This window comes from Athene noctua, chromosome 2, assembly GCF_965140245.1.
Source record: "Athene noctua chromosome 2, bAthNoc1.hap1.1, whole genome shotgun sequence".
In the NCBI taxonomy this organism is placed as follows: Eukaryota; Metazoa; Chordata; class Aves; order Strigiformes; family Strigidae; genus Athene; species Athene noctua.
In genome coordinates, this window is record NC_134038.1 from 79341065 (window position 1) to 79355157 (window position 14093).

A 14093-nucleotide genomic window follows, 5' to 3' on the forward strand; every position below is an offset into this window, starting at 1 on the left:
GTAATGAAAGATTCTAAGAGATGGAAGCGGAGAGAAGAAAACTGTATCTTGAACAGGGTGAGCATGATGCTGATCAATAAGGTAGCTTGGGGAGTTGAAAGGAAGACACAATAAATGATGTAGGGATCAGGAAAAGTACACAAGAGTAGTATGGAGGTGATGTTGCTGAGAGAGGAATGAGCAAAAGGTGTTTAGCAGGTGATGGGTAGTAGAAAGGGAATGTTAGTGGGGAAGATAAGTAATGGTAAAATGCCAGTGGGTGAGAAGAAGCCAGAAAAAGAGAGCTGGAGATTGGGAAACTACAGAAGACTGTGTGCAGGAAAGGATATGAGGTGAAAGAAAAGCTGGGATGCTAGAAAGTATGGTGTTGGAACAGTGCATTCTTATAATTTACAAAGTCACTGAGAACGGAAACAGCTGGGAATGTTTCCAGCAATAGGATCAGGCTAAAATCTGGAAGAGATTACCAACAGTATAGCCTGGGGACTGGAAAGAGGTAGCAAAGTAAGAAGAGTTTCTAACCCCTAATTCTCTCCTTGCTACCTCTTTCCAGGATTAAAATGTGCACCTAGAAATATATTAAGGGATTAGAAGAGGTGTGTTGCTGAAGAAGCATTAAAGTGATGAAAGGAAGTGGGAAAGAGAAGGTCTTCTAGAGGGATTATCGGGCATCTAAAAGAGCGTGAAGGTCATCCTTTTAAGACCTGAAGGCAGTACAAGGGAGGAGGTGTGCTTGGGTAGTCTTGGAAATGGTTCCTTGGGATTGAGGCATTCAGGAGAATAGAAGCAGGGAAGAAGTGGTAGGGGAGGGTCATACAGAAAGGGTCTGGCTCTATGAGGAGGGAGCAGTCAGTCTGGAGGAGGATGAGAAGTGAGAGCAAAGCAATGGTGTAGGACTGTTTGGAAGTATCACTAGGGCAATTCTGCTGGGGTTATTTATACAGATAAATTTACGCACACTGTGGTTACAGCTCCTCTGTTAGCCTTTCCCAGTGATGCCCAGTCTGACCATCCCTCACAGCGCTACTGTCTTCTCAGCCGAATCATACATGTGGACATTCATGGCAGTGAGCTCACGTTTCCACTTGCACCTAAGCAACTCGAGGAGGGAGGGGGGTGAATTGTGCTTCAGCAGGGCTGTCAGTGTTTGCAGAAGGTCATTTTCCTGAATGGCAGGAAGTAAAGGGGGACACTTGTGCAAACTGACACAGACTCATGCTGCTAACAACCCTCTGTGCAGAAGAGCCCATCTGTCACCTGGTCCTGAACACAAGGAAATGGGAAGAAATGCAGAGCAGTGGGCAGATTACAACATGCAATTCCCTGTGGCTTTCTCCAACACCCCACCTCCATGGCTCCCACCACCTTCTCAATGCCATCATCAGCCCCCAGCAGGCACATGCTGGATGCTCCCCAGCACCTCCACCCCACCAGCCTGAAGCCACCCTTCAAGGGTCCTGCTGGAGGCCCAGGCAGCATCCAGGGGTGGCCCCGGACTCACACAGGTTGTCCTGAGATGGCCACATGCTCTGTCATGCCCCTGCTCTCCCACAGCAAGCTGTCCCCAACAGGCATTTTATTATGAGGGAAAAAGAGCCACATACAGAAACATGAAAGTACATATTTTGCTCTATGTTGAGACAAGGCAGGTGCTGCAGCCCCTAGAAAATGCTCTGAAGTCCCTTTGGCCAGGAAGTGAGTGGGTGTTTCACATGTAGACAGTTGTTTCCAAGAGAAAGGAGAAGCACAGGGAGGTGGTACAGGTCAGCACTGAGCCATGGGGTGAGGACCATCAGCTGGGGAAAGAGCCTGGCTCCATGGCAGCAGGGACATTGCTGCAAAGAAATTGCTCTCCAGGTCACCATGGCCTCTCAACACCAAGGCCACCATGGTGCCCCAGACCCCAAAGCCCCTGACAGGGTGACACCCACTTTCCCTCCCCCCACGGGGAGCGGGCTCTAGGGCTTCACCAGAGCCTCCTCACTGTGCCTGTCCTCCAGCCGCCAAGGGCAATCAACATAGCGCAACGCCCCACTGACAGGGCCACGCTTGGCGGGATCTAGGGCCAGCAGGCTCCGCAGCATCAGGGCAGCCTCGGCTGTCAGGCGTTTCCAGTGGCGGGGCAGGTCCTCCTCCAGGCCTGTCTCCTGCCACAGCATGAAGTCCTCAAAGAAAGGGTCATCTGGCAGGCTCTGCTCCCAGGGGAAGTAGCCAGTCAGCAGGCAGAAAAGCAGCACGCCAAAGGCCCAGGCATCCAAACTGGTGTCAATGGGCACCCCCTGGGTATCAGCAGTGTTGCTAAGCTCCGGGGCGGTGTAGGGGATTACGCCAGCCACCAGCTTGAGCTTGGTACCCTTGGGCCGCGTAAGCCCGAAGTCAGTCAGCTTGATGCGCCGACACTCAGGATCGAAAAGCAGCACATTCTCGGGCTTGACGTCACGGTACACGAGCCCACGGCTGTGGATGAACTCCAGTGCACTGACGAGCTGCTTGGCACACTGCTTGGCAGCCAGTTCAGGGATCCCATCCTGCATTGGGAGAGAGACAGGTGGTACAGCACACTCAGGGGACCTTGGCAGCCCTGCCAGCTGGGATCTCACCTGCATGCTCTGCACTGGGGAAGACATTTGCATTTCTGATTTTGCAAGCATGAAGCTGCTTTAATGCTGTAGACCCCAGAGAGACCCTCAGCCCATTGGCTTTAATGCCCTCCCTCCAACGCAGCCAGCCTCCACAGGGACCAAATGCTACCGTCCCAGTCCCCATAGTCTTGTAGCAGCACTCACCCGGGGTTTGATGATAGAGATGAGGTCTTTGTGCAGTGCTGGTTCATAGAGGAAGCCATAGTACTGGCTGGACTCGATGGCAATTCCAAACATGCTGATGATGGCAGGGTGGGTGGCGAGGGAGAGCGCCACGCAGTATTCATACAGGAAGGTGTGCAGCTTAGTACTGGCTTTGGGTAGCAACTTGAGAGCCATAGGAGTCCCTGGGGATGGAGTGTGGATTAGGCTCCCCTGAAGGTCACTCACACCAAGGTCAGACAGAGGGGGCACTGAGAAGCCATGGGTCCAGACACTCACAGCCACAGGGAGGTCTCTGGCCTGAAGCTTTGTGTGGACATATCCTGTGGACACCAGATCTGAGAGCAGGCACTGGTGTGGGTTTTAAGCCAGCCAGTGCATGCACAGGAGCACTAGGCAGAACAAGAGAAATTCAGGCTATGTGGGCCCATCAGTCTGATCTGGGACTACTGGGGAAGAGTAGTATCAGGGCTCTGTGGGCAGTCATAGGCCTTAATGGCCTTGGCCAGCCCCACCTAAGATGTCCATTCACACCATTCTGTCCATGGTGACTATTAAAGTTCAGACTCAGGGCTTCACTCCCTGCCTGAGCTGTATGGTGGGGAGTTCTGGTTTCCAGCTATATCACATCCATGCTGGTGCCTAGCCATGAAACCTCTCAATCCTGACTTGTGGATTGACTTCCTGGCTTGACCTTGGACCTGCATCATCACTGTATGGTGATCATCATCACACAGCCTGGTGTTCTGGGCTGCCCCCTGGTATCACCTGCTCCCTGTCTGGGTGCAATGGGATAGTCCTTGTCCTGCCAGTCTCCCTGGGAATCCCTCACTGTGCCTGGTGCCTGGTCCCAAGGAGCCACTAGCCCACCTGGTGCCCTGATGAGTGGAAAGGAGACAAGGCACAGTAGCTCATAGGAAGCAGTCAGTTCCTTACCTCTCTGCCTGTGGGTCACTAGCATCACGTGGCCATACTTGCCCCTGCCCAGCTCCCGAATAACCTCATAGTGCTCGGCCACCTCAGTGCGCACCAGACTCTGAGCTGTGATCTCCAGGAGCTCATCTAGCACGGTTGGTGCTGCTGTTCCTGCCACTGCCGCAGCTGAGCTCTCGGCCATTGCTGAGTGCTGCAGAAACACCACAGCCTGGGTCAGGAACATCACAACATGCATAGAGAAAACCAGATCAGACACACCACACAGACCATGCTGTGGCAGGGAATATTTCTGCCACTTGGAGTATGAGCACTCTCACAGCTGTGCTAGAGTTGAGCTGGTGCTTTTATGCAGTATGCCTCTGGGCAAAGCCCCTCCTCTTCATATAAAAGGTCCCTGTATTGAAGTAAACCTCCTTCAGCCCTCTAATCCTTTCTGGCCTCTAGACAGGTCTAATTGTAGTCTCTGGGGCCTCTCACTTCCAAGACCTGGATCACCTTTCTGTGTCAGCTATACTAAAGCTTGGTCTTCCAGGCCTCCTCTTATTCTAGGTGTTGCCTAACACCTTGGAGTGTTAGGCAACAAGCAAAATATTCAGAGTCCCAGAGTACCAAGTGTGACCCGGTCCTCTTGCCGTCCTTAGCCTACTGCAGCCAGACCGTGTCTCTCTGCTCAGAAATCCACCTCTACTGCTTACTGAAGAAAGTCCTTGAGGTAGCAGCCCCTTAGGTAGAGGCACAGCTAGCCCATGACAAAGAAGAGATTACTAGTCAGAGGCAGTGTGTTCCAAGCAAGCCAAAGGATCTCAGTACCTCACATGCCTGCTGACATTTCTGACCCAAAGCCACTCATCTGTGCAGCCAAGAAACTTAGGCAGGAAGGAAGCTTGGACATCAATGGCATTTTGAGCTACAGCCAGCTGCCTCAGACCCATTTCAGAGAAATGTTTTTTCAGTTCCCCCAGCCAGCTACCAGGCAGCATTTTAAGGCATCTGTGGCAGCACTCTCCCCCTGACTGCCTCCCTGTGCTCTGAACACAGGCACCCCAGGCCTGGGAACCCCTCCCAGCTTTGGAGCAAGGTCACAGAACAGTCACAGGATGGTCGAGGTCAGAAGGTACCTCTGGAGATCACCTAGTATAACCTCTCACTCAGAGGGAAGTTAACTAGAGGAGATAGCTCAAGGACTGTGTCCAGTCCAGTTCTGAATATCTCCAAGGATGGAAATTCCACAACTGCTCTGGGAAACTTGTTCCAGTGTTTGACTACCTTTATGGTAAAAAAGATTTTTCTTACGCTTAAATAGAAATTCTGTGTTTCAGGCCCACTGCCTTTTTTCCTGTCACTCAGTATCACTAAGACGACTCTGTGTCTTCTTCACAGGTTTTTCTACACATCAATAAGATGATCCCCACAAGCCTTCTCCTCTTGAGGCTAAACAAGTCCCAGCTTTTAGCCTCTCCTCATATGAGATATGCTCCTATATCTAAATCATCTTCACAGGCTGTATTTGTTCCAGTAGGCCCACATCTCTCTTCTGCTGAGGAGCCCAGAACTAGACCCACTACTCCAGATGTGGCCTCACTAGTGCTGAGTAGAGCAGAAGGATCATCTCCCTCAACATGCGGGTTACACTTTGCCTAATGCAGGCCACAATGCAACCCAAGAGCCTGAGGCTTGCAGCACTCTTGGATGTGTCTTAAACATTGTGAAGTAAGACAGAGCACTGGTGTAAAACCAGTAGCTCAGCTCTGCACCTACAAACTCAGGATCTCTTCTCATGAAACGTTCTGACTCACATGACACCTTCTAGGACCTCACATTGCTTGAAAGGAAGATGACATCCTGGGAATATGAATGGGAACAGGCAGAATGAAGCCTTTTCCCTTAGTTTTTACATTGCTCTATCTGCGGCCAGAGCTTATTACAGCCCCCACTGTTGCTAAATCTGGTCATTCTTAAGAATCCAGTAATTTAACAGAATTATTTAAACCTAGGAAAATTTGTACGGGAGACTACTTGTGAGAGTTCCCCTTTTCTTTCTTTTCTTTTCTTTTCTTTTCTTTTCTTTTCTTTTCTTTTCTTTTCTTTTCTTTTCTTTTCTTTTCTTTTCTTTTCTTTTCTTTTCTTTTCTTTTCTTTTCTTTTCTTTTCTTTTCTTTTCTTTTCTTTTCTTTTCTTTCCTTTTCTTTCCTTTCCTTTCCTTTCCTTTCCTTTCCTTTCCTTTCCTTTCCTTTCCTTTCCTTTCCTTTCCTTTCCTTTCCTTTCCTTTCCTTTCCTTTCCTTTCCTTTCCTTTCCTTTCCTTTCCTTTCCTTTCCTTTCCTTTCCTTTCCTTTCCTTTCCTTTCCTTTCCTTTCCTTTCCTTTCCTTTCCTTTCCTTTCCTTTCCTTTCCTTTCCTTTTCCCTTGTCTCCTAGACTGCATTGCTAAATCTTATCCAATTCAGAAGTACCAAGTAACTGGCCATACTTTTCTGCAAAGGCTTTGGCTTGGTGTGAGAGCCAACAGCAATCAGTTAGTACAGTCCATAGGGAGTTCAACAATGAACAAGTGTGTGCATGGGAGGGGATGAATGGAAGGCTGGGAGAAACTCACAGGGAAAGACAGTCTGGAAAGTATTTTAGAGATTTCGCTTTGATGTCCTCCTGTTTGCCGCCCAGCCAGCACAGCTTGTGAAATTCCACACAGCAATTGCAGAACCCACAAACCAACCCACTCTCCCACCAGCATTTCCAGACTGGTGTTGCCACATTTAGGTGTTGAAATGAATAGCTAAAAAAGCCTTTTAAAGAGTTCTAGCTAGAAAAATAGAGAAGAAACTTAAAATGTAATAGACCCTTGAAAGGTATGAACTTTCACTTGATATTAGATAGGCTAAAACCACACTAAATAGGGAGTGAAACAACAGGAGAGATGTCTTGTGCAGAACACTTCAGATTTATATTTGTGAAAAAAAAAAATAATCAAAGGATCTCTTCTGTAAGACAGTGTTTCTCCTGTATCAAATTCATGGTCATATACAAGTTCTTGTCAGCAAATGTTTCACAATCTTCTTGGATAACTTAATTTCTCAAACTTGAGTTAGATAAAATTTCTTCCCTTGTAGGCTGGCCACCTGTTAGTGCTATCTAACCCAAAGGTTAGAATCTTCTCACTGCATCCACTTAATGTATTACGCTATAATGATATAGTTTTCAAATATTTATTCATTCATGTGGTTTTATTTGTATTGAATTATTTATTATATGATTCATCTATACTTTTTAAAATATGATCCATTACTTTTCTCCTATTTACTGTGTGAAAATTTGCTTTTGTGAATGGGAGGATCTGCTTCTCCATATATTCTTAGTTCATTTCAGTCTATAATCTTTTGCAATTAAAAAAAAATTTTAAAAACCCTCTTCTGTCTTTCCACTCCACCTTTCAAGTGAAGTGCAATACAGGGGGCAAGGATCCTTACTTCCATGCATAGCCCCACTAGCATGGGAGGGCAGATTGTCTGGGTACAGAGTAGAGCATCAAAGTGAAATAGCTGGCTTGGAAAAATGGATAATCCAGAGGATATGGGTAGGTGTCCTGAGGGACAGTGACAATCCCATGGGTCTCATCAGGGCTCCAAATGAAGGAAGCCCCAGCTGCAGCCACTCCAGAACAGTCTGCAGGCTTTGGCCATTGCTGTCCTTGAGGAAATTGAACACAGGACACAGTCCATACTTCAGCCAAAGTTATCAAGTCTTTCTCTGAGATACCACTGCCATTAGCTAGGAAGCTATGGGAGGTCCAAATCTGAGTTACCACCGAGTAGAGTGTGCCTGAGGGCTCTGCACCTACCTCTGTTATCTTCTAGAGTGCTATTTGCCCTTTGGAGAGTTGGGGAGGAGTCCACCAGGGCCCTGGCCAGAATGCACTCATCCTTTTCAAAACTGTTCTTTCCTCCAGTACCCTTCCTGTGCTTCATCCCTGCTAGAGGTACTGTTTCCAGGCTGTCAATGTGTGAGAAACCCTAATTCGCCAACAGAGTCTCTAATTACAGCAGCAAGAATACCACATCCTTTCCACCATCAGGACATGCTTCCCAACTTCCTGAGGAGCTGAGAAGGAGCTAGCTTACAGAGGTACAGTGTCTTAGTCTAGCTAATGTTATTCTGGTTCTCCAACCAAAACAATTCGTATGTTTGGTCCAGAAAAGCACTTCATACAAATCAAGAGCCAGAGACAGTGCAATCTCTGTATAACAGAGACAGTTCTATGATGAAAGAATCACAGAGGTGTTTAGGCTGGAAAGGACCCATTAAGATCATCTAATCCAGTTCCCATGCTCAAGCAGCAGCAGCAGCTGAAGCAGGTTATCAAGGAAGATGTCCAGCCAGGTTTTTAATATCTCCAAAGATGGAGATTCCACAACCTCTCTGGGCACCCTATCATGCTGTTTGACCACCCTCACAGTAAAAATAATTTTTTTAAAGAAAATTAAAAAGGTGTTTTCTTGTGTTTAGATGGAATTCCTTGTCTTCTGATTTGTGCACGTTGCCTCTTGCCCTGTCAATGAGCACTGCTGAGAAGAGTCTGGCTCCCTTTTCATTATTCCCTCTCATGAGGTATTTATATACACTGGTACTCCTCTCTGAGCCTTCTCTTTTCCAAGATTAAGCGTTTCAGTTGTCTCACCCTCTCCTCATATCAGAGATGCTCCACTAAGAATGGTCTTGAGCATATGGCATGTAGGGTCCATTTTCTTGTCTGACCTTCTACAGAGCTTTAACCCAAACGAAATAATCAACACTTGGGGCATCTCTTACAAAAAATCATGCGGACTTGATCCAAAGACAAACTTTGGCTAACTATAAAAGCCAGTGTTAACATTCTTGCTGTTACGTATTTATACAATATCCCAATCCAAATCTACTTAACCTGCTGCTAAATTGTCTCAGCTAGACAAAATATTTTAATGCATGTTTTGTTCCTCCTGACTCTTGCAGGGTTTATATCCATTGGGGTCAGAAGTATGACCACAGCCTGTGAGAACATATTTTAAACTACTTAGATTGAGTAAAACTAGCAGAGTACAGCATGAAACTCAGGCTATGTATTTAGCCAACACTTTATTTAGATTTCACAAACCGTCTGGCACCCCGTGCTTCTGTAGTGCCCATATCAGTTAGTTTAAAAACAGATAGAATGCTTCCAGAAATTGTAGTCACATTTTGAATTTTGAATAAACACCTCCATGCACTCTGATCAAGACACGTCTCAGTCTTCTTACTGGTTAAATGCCTTCAAGCAACCTTCTGTTCAATTCTCAAACCAAGACCTTCTGTCCAGCTCTCAGATCCGTTTTATGGCTCTTTTCTGAAGCCTCACCATTTTTTCTGGCCCCCATGTTAAAACACTGACTGCTCCCGGGGAGAATGCCTCTTGTGGCACCTTCAGCTAGAAATATCCTCTCCCTCATACTATGGCCCCAAGATCTCTTTCTGCTGGAACGTCACCCTGAGAGGCTGCACTACCTTATACATCTATTATAACTCCAGAGCTTTTCCAAATTAGTAGGTTTTTGGGAGAAAAACTCCACTTCCTCTTCACATCTCTTTCTGGGTGTTGCCTGCCTTGTTTCCACCACCTTTAATAAAGCACATTTTGCTTGAATAGGCTTCATATATTAAGTAATTCTGATCACTTCATGTCTCTATTTTTATCAAACTACCACATTCATTTCTGTCTAGGGGCTGTGTAAGGACTCTCCGTGCGGGGTTTTCCCACCAACCTCCAAACGATTAGTGGGAGTTTGGAGCAGTTCTCAGCCCAGTATTGGTTCCTACAGCACCTTCCAGAAACATCCAATTCACTGACCATTCCCTGAAAGCTATCCGTACAAATTCATCCTAAAATTCGTCAAATCAATAAGGCACATATTTTTAATGGAATGAAATATAAGCCCAGTATAGTGGGAATTATCATGGCTTACTGGTGTCCTCACCCCACCCAATTAATTTTGTTAAATCCTGACTCCGTTATAATACTTTTATGTTTGTCAATGATTTAGAAAAAAGCACTGAAATAATCCAGAAAATGTTTGCAAATGACACAAAGTGGGTTTGGGTAGTTAATGGATTGCTTGACAAAACTAATGCACACATATACACAAGCGTTTCAAATGACCGGTGAAGTCAGGAGTTTAGTCTGGCATTGAGTGACAGAAAAAAAAAAAAAAAAAAAAAAAGGAAATGTCACATTAATCAGATAAATCTAAGTTCTTCACACTGCTTTGCAGATAAAGTGGGCACTGTGTAAACCCAGAAATACATAGATCTGGTATAGCCTCACTTCCTTTGCAGACCTTAATGTGTAGGATGATAGAGAATTGTACTAGAAATAATCTACAGTGATACAGATACACATTTTAATGATGCAAATATAAGTCTAAGAGAGTAACCGTGCAAGGATTATTGAAGTTGCAGATTTCACTTTTTTCATTCACTCTGCTGAAGACAATGCCTAAAAAGACATAGGAAACAGCAGTAGTGAGAGACAAACTAGCCTTTTCTAGATACTAGATTAAGAAAATAAGATTCACTGTAAATAAAAATATATAGTCATTCAGCTTTTCATAGGCTAAGATAGATCATAACAAAGGAAGAGATCTGTTCTAAGACGATGTGCCTCTTACAGTGAACTCCAGTTTCTGCAGAGGTTCCTACACACAGATGTCCTGAGAGAGTCTGAAACTTAATCTCTGAAAATCAGCTGAGTTAGGAAAGCTGTATTTCTGAAGAGTTGACCACCTGCTAATGACTTCTGCACTAGAACTGAGAAGACTGTGCACCCCTGGATTTTGTATTTTTATTAGAAACACATTTGTTCCATTTGCCCTGCTTTGCATTACTATTTATCTACTTTTTAATGGGATTTCTTTGAATGTTAAAAATCTACTAATGCGAAAGCCTCATTTCTTTAGGGTAAATTTCCTGAACTCTTTTGGAGGCCAGATGATGGGTCAATATAATTAGCTATTGGATATTTTCTATGGGTCAATATAATTAGCTATTGGATATTTTCTATCTTTTCAATTGTACTGGTTCAGCAGTCTAACACTAGTGTCCACATTTTGACAGAAAAAGGACCAGAGGAGAATGACAACAGAGTTGACAATTACAGGGGCAACTTTCCAGGGGAGCAGTCTTTTAGCTTATCAGATAGCGAAGAAGTGACTCTATCATCTGTATGTACATTTGTGGGTACTAGAAATTCACTAAAGAGGCCCTGCCAATTAAGTAAAAGCATTATAATAAAGCCCAATAGCTGAAGCTGAAATGAGGGAGACCTCAGTTGTCACGCAGATTTTGTGAAGAAGGATATTTGCCCCTGAAAATCTCATCAAACAGTACCGAGGAACATCCCTCCACCTCTGGGACTTTTATCTGAAGAATGGCACTTCTTTTTTTTCCCCTAGGAGGTCCACTCCAGTGCAAACCACATTTAATACAGGCAAGAGATCAGAACAGATTACTGCAGTGGTTGATTCTGGCCTTATGACTTATAGATTTATAAGCTTCTTTCTAAAACTGGTCAGCAGGCTAGTTCTTAATCTCGCTGCGGCAAACTGCATGACTGTCCCCCTTACCACAACTGCGTATTGCTCTTCTCAAGCAGAAAGACCTAGCAGCCTCCCCAGAAAGAGCCCCGTAAACCTCTCTCCAACAAGGAGTATAACTCAGTCCCTGCACAGCAGCCTCCTTGGACAGAATTCGGCAGCAATTTCACTGGGACCGAGCCACTTCACACCCTCCTCGCAACCAACCAGCCGATACTGTGGCAACATCCCACCAGACACAACTGGACACAAAGCACCCTTTTGAGGCAGAGCCACCTAATGAGCTCACCATCAACCAGATGTGGGAAATGAGTGCACTCCAATTGTGCTAGCGTGCTGTGCCAAAGTCTACAAAACTGGTTTGTGATGGGTGGGTGCCCTTTTACGTACCTGTCCATTCTCCTTCATCCTGCCACAGCTGTAACTTCACTTCCCACACTCCTTCCCCGTCAGTACTAAGCCTCTCACCTTCACCAGCAGCGCAGTGTGGACAGACGGCCGTGGGCTGCCTCGCTTCCCTCGCTGCCGCCTCTGGGCTGGGTCCAGCCTGCGCTGAGCAGCCGGAGGGAGCTGCCAGGCATTACGGGGCTAAGCGTGACGCTCCGCCCCTTCCCCATGTCTTTGGTCCTGGGGGCACACTGCCTCCCTGCTGAAGGTGACCTCTGGGAGGGAAGAAAAGAGGGGAAACGGGGGCAGGAAGGGGGCTATCCATCTGCCCCGTTTATGGAAGGGGAGGTGTTGCAGGGATCGGGGTGGGGTGATTGTTTCTGCTCTAGCCATACCATTGTAAGCCCCAGGGACCCTTCAGCAAATCCACGCTTTTCAGCCCTTCCCTCTAGCTTGGGTTCTTGTTACAGCTGAGGGAGCAAAGCCGCTCCCTGGGCTGGTGCATGGTCATTGCTCTGGGGCTGTGCCAAGCAAGAGTACATCTCTTATGGCAGGGCTCAGAACAACCGTGGGCTGCCAGTGCTTTGCTCTTGGCCACCAAAGGGGCCAAAGACATGCCAGTCACAACTGCCTGCATCAGAGACCAGGCACAAACCATAACTGGGTCAAGGCCCTTCATGGGGCCCGATGGGCCAGACTCCTTACACACACCACTACTACAGGCCACTACGGAAAAGCTGAAATTATTAATGGTAGTTACAACGACTTGCAGGCTTTTCACCTACTCTCAGTACCTCCATCCAGACTGTATTCCTGTGCCAAAGCCCTCTTTCTTCCACTGGAGTGTGGAGAGGAAAGCAGCTCCTGGGGACATAGACACCATGCAGGTCCTAGATCCTGTCTCTGAAGCACTTTTTTTTTCCCTCAAGATGGATCAATTTGTGAATCTGAAGCAGTGATGCATGTAGCTGTGACACAGGAGTGTCACAGCATGAGTCTCCCTGTTCCCTAGAGCTGGGGCCATGCAGGGAACCTGTAAGGCTTAAGCTGCCCTGATCAGCCTCTGTGATCCCTCTGAGAGCACAGTATGGTGAGGAAGGCTGAGAGAGGACAGAGGTGGAAGAGAGTCTAACAGAAGAGAGCAGAGCAGCCCCCATAACCATAGGTGTTCTGGGTGTCCAACACAGGACTGAACCTTCTTGCCTGATCTTTGAAGGGAGGATAATTACGCCAAGGACTTGGCACTCAGTGCTCTGCCCCACATACAGGCAATAAGATGAGATGCACTGGACTGCTGTCACAGACCTGTGAAGAGCTAGTCTGCTGCCAGTCAGAGATGGTATGAATCAGAGGGCAAAAGGAGTGTCACAGTTAGACTCCCAGCTGTCCCTGTGCTCCTGGATAAGAGGTGGGGAGTGAGATTGTGGTGCTGATGACCTAATGGTTTTGTGCCATTCATGGCTGCTCCTTCACACTTGAAGGATGCTCCAGTGATTGTGAAAGGCTTTCAATGTGCAAAGTCCCTACAAGCAGGAACATTACAGCTGGGAGCGGCGCGAGTCTTATAGGAGAAACCTATCCAATATCCAAGAATTCTGCACTGGAATAAATGGTGTAGTGTAACTGCAGCTCTCCAGGAACATGGCCACTGTATTATCTAGTCTTCTGGAGGACAAAACGGGTGAGACTGTTGCTTCTACTTGAGACACAAGTCAGAAGCCGAATTGAGAAGTGTCCCTGGAGACTTACTTGAAGTCACAGTTACAAGGCAATGCTGGGAAAGGAGCCCACGTTCCCTGACTCACCAGTACCTCTCTCCTCCACTCCAGTCACTAACTCAAACCTGCTTCAATATCTAGGAATAAAATACAGTAGTCTTCCTGATTTTCCAGCTAGTTTTTTAAGAGACAGATTCCCTATGTTTTCCATTCCTACGTTTCAGGACCTCTGAAATTTAAAAGATACAGTTATCTCACCCATGCTACACATTTTGTCCTGCTGGCAACCAAGATATTGTTCAAGATGGGTCTGGAAAGATAGTGTAATCAAGATCACCTTTGTCTTTCAGAAAGTTGGTCCCAGTCTGTGGACTTGAGGATACACTGTCTCCAGCTGTGCAGAACAATTTTCCTTCAGCGTCATGAGCAGACCCACAAAGAATCTTTCAATTGTTCAAGGTCTGTTGTGGATCTCTACACATACTTCAAGCAAAATCTGTAGGCAACCATTGGAGGTTAATGGAAGGGGAAAAGTGGAAGAGGGGTGGAATTACAAGTGGGTATTAATGGCAGTTCTGTTCAGATTGCCTAATGTTGTCCATTGCAATGACTCCTTTCAGAGGCACCAACAGCATCTAGGGTGATGGAACTTTTGATG

General features: G+C 46.5%; 1 protein-coding gene across 1 annotated transcript; it reads right to left on the minus strand.

Annotated features, from left to right (window-relative positions):
• Window positions 1–1958: 1958 nt before the first annotated feature.
• Window positions 1959–12042, minus strand: LOC141956944 (serine/threonine-protein kinase SBK2-like). Its single transcript, XM_074897840.1, is given in 7 exon segments — window positions 1959–2528; window positions 2787–2989; window positions 3741–3948; window positions 8572–8580; window positions 11812–11898; window positions 11900–12022; window positions 12025–12042. Coding segments are annotated over 7 exon segments (1218 nt in total).
• Window positions 12043–14093: the final 2051 nt, after the last annotated feature.